Consider the following 9752-nt stretch of genomic DNA (forward strand, 5'->3'; position numbering starts at 1 on the left):
TACTAGTAATAGCGATGATTTTATCGATAAATCGAGTATTGAACTGGCTCGAACTAGGTGGGGCTACAAATAGGGAGCCACCTCCCCTAGTTCAAACTCACCCTAACAGGTCAGTGAAAACAATGCTTAAAAATCTCCCCACTCTCTTGAGCTCCAACGATCATGTTGAAACTTCCTTCTTTAGCTCTCCTATCTCTCTTGAATTGAAATTGTATCCATCCTCTCTAGCTATTTCCAATGACTTCAAGATAGAAGCATCTAAAAACTCCTTCCCTCCTACCTATAGATTATGTAGACTAGTGGAGCATTCATTAATCACCCCTATGGCATACCCCATTATTGAGCTAGGATTAACCTTGGACTCCCGCAATTCTATACTCCCTTCTAGAGAAATACTTTTATCTACAATAGAACAATATCTATACACCTTAGCATTGTCTTTCACCATGGTACTGAAACCCCCTATAACTCCCAATGAGCCTGAGGATTTCTCAATTTCTATACCCTTGACATCATTGTGCCCATCACACAAACCCAGAGTGGTATTTTGATTCACTTCCACCTTTTCAACCGTGTAATATTGTGGAGACACATCTTTCCACCAAGATGAAGGATTCATCAACTATGTTTGTCACAAAAAACAACATTATGATAAACTTTAAAATACCTCCTACATAAAAAAAATGAACCCCTTCAAAATCCACATGCTAAACCCCGCAATCTTTCAAGGTTTGAATTGAAATATCTAGTGGAGGTTCCTTAGACACATCCATCTCCACCAAAATCTGAGAAAAATTGGTATTTGAATTTACCTAAAGAATTCCCAATAGCTTCAAAGAAATAATCAAACTAAAATTGCATGAGAAGATTTGGGAGTTTGACCCATAGAGGAATTTGCTCAAAGGATTCCAGCATAGGGTTAAAAGTCGGGTACCATGGTTTCAACAACAACAGATGACTATCCTCCCAAGACCATTGACTATCACGAGGAATCTTATTCATATCCTTCTCTTTTAAAAAAAAAAACCACAGAAAAAACATGAACATGTGGATAGATCTGCACACACCCATCCATGAGAGGTTCCCAATGAACAAAAATCCATTGGTGAAGATTCCCTAAACTTGGCCATAACCCTCTAAAATAGCCGATTAGCCCTAACCCTAAAAAACCAATTCATTATGTTCTACCTCTTTCTCCATTTGAACCATAGTCAGGTTAACTGTGACTGACTTTTCAATTGATTGCACTGTTGCAGAGGAGTCATTGTTGCTAGCCCCATGAGATGACTTATTCGCTTGAAGCTCAAGCTGACGAACCCACTCATTTCTTTGAAAGTTGTTCTTAAATCTTTTACCCTATACAACACCTGAAATAGAGCCATTCATGGATCGATCCCTGAACCCTTGTCCATGCCATTACCTGATCCTATGCTCTCAAAACTAACTGCTCTCATCGTATCACCATTGTGAGTGCCTAGAAAATATCTCTCGGTACCACCGTTTCATTCCACAGAGGCCCAAATCATACGCGAAAAGGTCTGGGAACACCTTGCAAATCGCCTCGCTCTTGTACGAGCCCTAGCCACCAAATATTAAATTGATATTTAAGCCGATAGGCTTTTAGTGGGGGAATTTATGCCTGGAAATTTGTCAACCTTTCGATAGCCCATTGGAAAAACTCGCTTCCGGCCGACGGCATTCCACTAGCCCATCTGAAAAAGTACCCCACGTCTTCCAAGTATTTATCGCTAGAGTTAACTCATTCGCATTGGCGACGGATCATGTCAGCGGAGTATTATGTTTTGCATGAGATGTATGCAACACATCTTTGAAGTGTTTATGGCCGAAGTTAATTCATGTGCATTGAACATCATTGTATTACCAGGGCGGACATTAATACCTCTGTTTTCTGTCGGAGCCATTCACAGAGGTCGAATTTGTTTTTGAGGTACAGTAGGTCTTCAAAGTGTTCATGACCGAAGTTAAGCTGGAGCCATTCGTAGAGGTTGAATTGCTTTTGGAGGTGGGTGTTGTTTGGAGCGGAGCGATCGCGAGAAGGAGCAGATTAGTTGTTTTGTGGTAAGGTTTGTCCGCTATTTCCTATTTTTGCATAGACTTTATGAATTTTTGCAATCTATTGTGAGTTTTACTGTTTGTTTATTAGGAGGATAAGGACCTTCAGGAAAAGTGCGTGTTTCAATTTTTTAAGGGTTTTAAGGAAAAATGCCTGTTTGTTTCGATTTTTCTAAGGGTTTTATATACATAGCTCTAGTTTGCATGGCATCACTTTTGGTTTGAAATTGGAAGTCATTAGTGGTTGTGCCTATTGTAACATGCCTAATTTGTCCACCAGAGATTCCACTCATCTTTTTTTTCTTTCTCACCGTGTTTGCCTTGAAGGTGTGGTCCGTCTAAAGGCTGCTCTCCACACCTTCCATTGTTGTTGCCTCCATAGAACATAAAGCTACTCGTCGAGATTGCAATAGGGAAGAAACTAGCCGAGAAAGAAATTTATATTGATTGAATTCCTAATTGTTCACGATGACAGTAAAGAATATATCAAACTTTTTCTATCATAGTCAAGATTACTTTGATGAAAAGGTCAACTTTAGCTTCTGGGAAGATTCGACCTTGTTTCTTCTCTCTTGCAATCTTGACAAGTAGCTTTGTATTCTAGTAAATATATAAGTCTCAGCTAATACATGAAAATAGGTGAAGATATAAACTACCACCAAATGGAGAGAAGGAAAAAATGTTTAAAGTGCTCACCAAATCTATGTGCGGCTCCTTTGCATATAGCAGATAAATCTATTGTTTCTCCAACTGTCATCTCTCCTACATGTAACTAGATTTGTTGTAGATAAATTTATTCTGCATGTAAGTAGATTTTTTTTAGGGACAAACTTCTACAGCTTATGGTCATTGTAAGTGATTTCACCCCTCACCTAATCATTCAAAGCTGGTTAGGTGAACACCTTTTAATTTGATTCTCAAACAACATAAAATACAATAAAAAGGTAACATCAAGATAGACTCTAATTTCCCAACCAAAGATGGCAACGGTGTTGTATTTCCGGATACAGGGGAACCCAATAACAAAGTCATCCTTTTATAAAGAAACACATATACATAAGGTTTTAATACAACACTTTCAAGCAGAGACTCACTATTCAATTTCACATTTATTGATATAGAAATATATCAAAATCGTAGGATTCATAATATATGTAAGAGGCAGAAATCAAATACTCCATTGTTACAATATTTAGGCTGGGCTTAACGAGCACACCCTAAGTGTTGATTAAGGTAGCCAATGTGGAATCTGTTGCCCTCCTACTTGTAATTAACTCGTGTTGTTTGGTAAATGTCTATGAAATTGAGCTTTTAAATGTCTTGCCCACTTGTACATGACAAGTTGTTGTGCTATAGAGTAAATGGCCTAAAAGCATGAATGATATAGGAGTTTAGTAACAGATTGTAGTTGGAAATACTCTGGTAGATGATGAATGTGAGCTGCTTGGCTGAATTATTCTTTGTTTAAGGTTTAGCAAGGATAGTTCAAGGGTAGATAAGGAAGCATAGTGCACATAACACAGTAACATTGACATTTGATCATCTCCAAACACGGAGTCTATAGTCAACCCTTGCAAATATGTGGTGTCAATGTAGAATTGCCTATCTTTGAAGAGTTGCCTATCGATGTAGAATTACCTTTCAATGTACAATTGCCTATCTTTCAAAAACCTCTACAACTTGATCTGCATAATTTCAACATAAGATACAATAAAAAGTTGAAAGAATAGAAAAGAAAAAAATCATCAACGCAGTGGTAAGGAACTTGAAAGCTATCTTTCAAAAACCTCTACAAGTTGATCTACTTCATTTCAACATAAGATACAATAAAAGTTGAAAGAATATCAAAGTAAAAAAAAATCGTCAAGGTAGTGGTAAGGAACTTGAAAGATGCAGTTAATAGGTAAGGAACTTGAAAGCTATCTTTCAAAAACCTCTACAAGTTGATCTACTTCATTTCAACATAAGATACAATAAAAGTTGAAAGAATATCAAAGTAAAAAAAATCATCAAGGTAGTGGTAAGGAAGTTGAAAGATGCAGTTAATAGGGTCAATAGGGCAGACCCACTTCGTAGATTACATAATTTGCAGTTTAGAAAAAAAGAGGAATCTATGCTTGTTTTCATGTTAACACTTCTATATGTTTCTCCTTCAACTTGCTTGCCACTGCCTTGGCGATTTCTCTCTTTTATGTTCTTTCAACTTTTATTTTGTCTTGCATTTAAATTAAGTAGACCAATTTGTGAAGGTTTTTGAAATATGGAGTTGTTACAAAGGAGGCTCGCTCATAGGGTTTTTAGAATATGCGCTATCATTGCAAAAATCCCCACTTCCTATATTTTCTTAACTGTCCACACCCTTTTAGAATGGAATCAACATTAATTAGCCTCGATAGATATAATCTACAAAAACAATCATTTTTCATACTACCCTTCACTAACATTGGCTGATAGATCTTACTATTTTTTTAAGCATTAGAATGATTGTAACCTTTGGTTGCATATATTTTAAAGACGGCCATATAAAAATTCATGGAAACATTATAAGGATAAGGAAGCACAGTGTGCATAACACAGTAACCTTGATATGTGAGCTCAATCATGGGATTTTTTTAAGCAAAAAAAAACATCTTTCATTGCTTTATCTTCTACTCAAAAAACATTTGATCATCTCCAAACATGGAGTCTATAGTCAACCCTTTCAAATATGTGGTGTGAATGTAGAGTTACCTATCTCTGGAGAGTTGCCTATCGATGTAGAATTACCTTTCAATGTAGAATTGCCTATCTTTCAAAAACCTCTACAACTTGATCTACTTAATTTCAACATAAGATACAATAAAAGTTCAAAGAATATCAAAGAAAAAAATTGTGAATGCAGTAGTAAGGAACTTGAAAGATGCAGTTAATAGAGTGAATAGGACAGACCCACTTCATAGATTTTTCTTTGATGTTCTTTCAACTTTTATTGTGCCTGCAAACATGCAGTTTATACTCGACTCTTGGAAATATGTGGTGTCAATGTACAATTACCTATCTTTCGACAGTTGGCTATGGATGTGGTGTTACCTATCAGTGTAGAATTACCTATCTTTCAAAAACCTCTACAAGTTTATCTTCTTCATTTCAACATAAGATACAATAAAAGTTGAAAGAATATCAAAGTAAATAAATCGTCAAGGCAGTGGTAAGGAAGTTGAAAGATGCAGTTAATAGAGTCAATAGGGCACACCCACTTCATAGTTTACAAAATTTGTAGTTTAGAAAAAAAGAGGAATCTATGCTTCTTTTCATGTTAACGCTTCCATGTGTTTCTCCTTCAACTTGCTTGCCACTACGTTTGTGATTTCTTTCTTTTATGTTCTTTCGCCTTTTATTTTGTCTTGCATTGAAATTAAGTACCCCAAGTTGTAGAGGTTTTTGAAATATGGAGTTGTTACAGAGGAGGCTCACCAATAGGGTTCTCAGAATATGCACTATCATTGAAAAAGTCCCGCTTCATGGCTTTTATATAGTCAATAGGTCAGACCCACTTCATAGATTTTAGAATTTGCAGTTTGCAAAAAAAGAGCAATCCATGGTTGTTTTCATGTTCACACTTATATAAGTTTCTCCTTCAACTTCCTTGCCACTGCCTTGGCAATCTTTTCCTTTGAAGTTATTTCAAATTTTATTATATCTTATGTTGAAATTAAGTAGAACAAGTTGTAGATGTTTTCAAAATATGGAGATATTGCAAAGCAGACTAACTCATAGGATTTTTCAGAATATGCACTATCATTGAGAATGACCCGTTTCATGGACTTTTTAGAAATGCATAGATTAAACAAAGAGAAATCCATGATAGCTCACAGCATGAGCAGTTGCAGTCTACACCATCCGATCAATTGCCAAACCAATTGATGCACTTTGCAGCTTCATTGCGAGGCACAAGAGCTTATTGGAATAGATCCCGCAAAGATCTCACTATAATGGTCCACCAATTGGGAGCTCCTACATTGTTCTTCACACTGAGTGCAGCTAATACAAAATGGCCTGAGCGACATAGATTGTTTCCAGCTAACTCCTCTTCAGAATTCCAATCCACAAAGAAAAAATTTATATAAAACATTGTCCACAACCCGCACATTATAGCATTGTTCTTACATTTTAGATTCACAATATTTCATGAGGAGATTATTGACAAAGTTTTGAAATCAAAAGACCATTGGTACAGGTACGAATGGCAACATCGTGGCTCCGCACATATACATGGGTTTCTTTGGTTGCCAAATGCACCTAATATGGATAGTTTAGACTGGTCTAACTATGATGTTGTCCAAATAGCTAAGTCCTTTTTTGATAGGTATGTTATAGCATGGAATCCTCGCAACCAAGTTGCCTGAGAAAATAGACTGCACACTGCTTCATTGTTTGATCTATGCATGGCTAATACAAACCAAATTCTATCTACTGACCCTCTATCTAATTATGAGGAGCTCGTCAATGTTGTTCAGTGGCATACAAAATGCTCTACTCATACTTGCTTGAAAAAAAAAGGCCCAGCCCTTCATTCTCGCTATAGAGCCCCTTGGCCCGAGCAAGATCTTTCAACTTTGATTATTGATACTGACCGCAAGCCATGTTATGCACTAGCAAGAAATGACAATCATTTAAATATTCACAACCCAATCATGTTGGTAATATGGCGTGCAAATGTTGATTGCCAGCTTGTTTGTTCCAAAAAGGCGGTTTTGCAATATATCTCCAAATATGCTTCAAAAATAGAACAAAAGTCAGAAGGCTATGTTGACATGCTAAAGAAAATAGATGCTACAACTAATATGCAAGATACCATCTTGCTAGCATACTAGAAATTCATGATGGGGATAGTTGCTGATTGAGACATCAGCACACAAGAAACTTGCCATATGTTGCAAAAACTACCATTGATCAATCGTAGCCGTCATTTTGTCTCTCTTAATGTTAGCAGGAAGGTCCTCCATCATATTGCTGATCAAAATGACAATCCTGAACTTTGCAAATCTTATATTTCCGCTTATATGGAAAGACCTATTGAATTGGAAAAAGTCTCGCTGATAGAATCAACTCAACAATTTTCATACAATAGCCAACCTAAGAAGCATAAATGGCAAAATCTGCAAAAACAAGCAATGGTCAATGTTTACCCACAATTTAAAACCTCTCCAAGTGAGGTTGATGATAACTTTGAAGCCTATTGTTGGAGTGAGCTACTATTATATAAGCCCTTTCATCATATTCCAACAGATATAGGTACATCGCCAGACCAAATCATTGCAAATTGGAAGCCGTTGTACATGCATGGTTACATGCGTTGGCATATTCATAGAATAGAACAAGAATAAACAATAGATAATGATGCAGACTCTGATGATAATTCTTTCTTGCATTCACACAATGAAGACCAGTATGAATGGGAGTACCTTTCACAAATGGGCGCTTCTAACAAAATCAACATAAATGATCTCCAAATGCTGGGTAGATGCGATTACGATATTAACTTTGATTCAACTGAACCTCCTCCCACTAGTCCCCTTCATCTTACTACTATTACCTTCATTTCCATAAATAAAATAAATTGCTAGCCTTCCCTTCTGCAACCACCTTCTTCTACCACCGCCACATTCCCCTTGGCAGCAAAATAAAAAGTTGCACTTGACCTCATTCTTGCCCATTATGCATCTCATCAACCCATACCACCTCTCCATATGATTATACAAGGCATTGCAAGTACTAGCAAATCCTATTTGATAAAATGCATTATAAACAAACTTAACCTTTCCGCAAATCCAGAGCACAATCCTTTGCTTGTCCTTGCCCCAACCAGTGTTTCTATATATAATATCCAAGCAACAAAAATCCATGTTGCACTGCGCATCTCCCTTAGAGATATGCAACCTTTCACAAGACAATCTTTGATGTTCTTCCAAGAATAATGCAAACAATTACAATATATACTAATTGATGAGATGAGCTTTTTGGGTCCTAAATTACTTTTGAAAATTGACAGTAGATTGCGTCAGGCATTCCCTCACCGACAGCATGAACCATTTGGAGGTGTCTCAATCATCCTTGTAGGGGACCTCAGGCAACTACCTCCTGTGATGGACAAGCCTTTGTATGCATCACATTCTACAGCCCTTGCATTATGGTGCTCCTTCCAAACTGTGGTTACCTTGGATACAAGTTTCCGGCAGCAAGGTGCCTCATATATCCAACAACAATTTCGTGCAATCTTGCAGAACATTAGGAATGCCAATGCACTCCAAACAAATTGGGAAGCTCTTATGTCTCGATCCTCTGCTAAACTAGCTGTTGAACACAACAAGGAATTTGACAGTTCAATTCATTTATTTGCAACAAATGCATTAGCAAAACACCACAATACTAAAAGGTTAAAACAATTGCACTTGCCTATTGCACAATGCCTCGCTCAAGTTCCAAGGCAAACAAACATTGCATATGATAATGATGACCAACTCCCTTCTGAAATACTCCTCTCCGTCAATGAACAAGTAATGTTAATTGCTAATCTATGGATACAAGCTAGTTTTGTGAATGGCTCATTAGGACAAATCAAATCCATTGTCTATGATACAGATTCTAAACCTCCTGACTTACCAAAGTACGTGGTTGTTGAGTTCAAAAATTATACTAGACCTCATTGGGACTATGCAAATTCAAAGTTTGTCCCTATACCTCCTATTACTCGAGGTGGCCACACTCAAATCCCCCTTGCAATGGCTTGGGCTCTCACTATTCACAAATCCCAAGGCCTCACTTTGAACAAAGCAACAATCGATATTGGAAAGACTAAAAAACAAGGGCTAACCTTCACTGCACTATCACGAGTGAAATATGTTCATGATTTAAGAATAGACCCGCCTTTCACTTTTGAAAGGTACTCAAAATTACAAAGCAATGCTTATACAACTATCAGAAAGAAAGAAGAAAACAGATTGGCTGCTCTCTCCAGTCAGATTTCTACATCACCCCCCAGCCAACAACTCTAATCACCAACAACATCAGGTATGTCACTCCACACTATCAGCTCCACTCCTCCCTTTACCTTTTAAATTTCTATAGTCTCTACAATTTTTACTATGCATCTCATTAACAACATGGCTTCTTCTCTTGCAGGGTCCATATTAATTGTTGTCTCACTACTTTTCTTCAGCCACCTGGAATTTCTGCACACAACAATATTCAACGTTGGCCTCCTCTTACTAGGTATGCCAGCAATTTTCTATATTGCCATTCTCTTTGGATACTCATTCCATATTTAACAATTACACCATCCAATTTCTCGATAATATCTCTAAAAAAGTTATAGCTATCTACTTATGTTAAGCTATCCATTCTGGTTAAATATCCATTTGTCAATTTTTAGTTTAATCTTCATTTCAACTGTAAGAAATAATTTCATACAAAATGCTCATCATTACCTTTCCCTGCACTAGGTAGCTATGTTGCAGCATTGCACTCCTCCCCTACCACTCCTTTTGGTTGCATCAAAATAAGGTACATTAAATTTCAAAGTTTTTTCATTATAAATATGTTGTATCAATTATTCTAATGTCTACATATACTATAATTATATTCCTCACTGTTTATTTCAGATCCATCCAATTTCTCCCTTGCATTGTACAATGTCTCAC

General features: G+C 36.9%; 1 protein-coding gene across 1 annotated transcript; it reads left to right on the forward strand.

The window, feature by feature from the left end:
• The first annotated feature begins 8063 nt into the window (after positions 1-8063).
• Positions 8064-9107, forward strand: LOC131070610 (ATP-dependent DNA helicase PIF1-like). Its single transcript, XM_058006189.2, has one exon. The coding sequence runs from the start codon at positions 8064-8066 to the stop codon at positions 9105-9107; it is 1044 nt and encodes a 347-aa protein (XP_057862172.2).
• Positions 9108-9752: the final 645 nt, after the last annotated feature.

The sequence above is a fragment of the Cryptomeria japonica genome, chromosome 1, assembly GCF_030272615.1.
Source record: "Cryptomeria japonica chromosome 1, Sugi_1.0, whole genome shotgun sequence".
Taxonomy (NCBI): domain Eukaryota; kingdom Viridiplantae; phylum Streptophyta; class Pinopsida; order Cupressales; family Cupressaceae; genus Cryptomeria; species Cryptomeria japonica.

Bases quoted from the DNA above. Each gene is read 5' to 3' on its own strand.
- LOC131070610 (XM_058006189.2), top strand. From the start codon at position 8,064: ATGAGCTTTTTGGGTCCTAAATTACTTTTGAAAATTGACAGTAGATTG.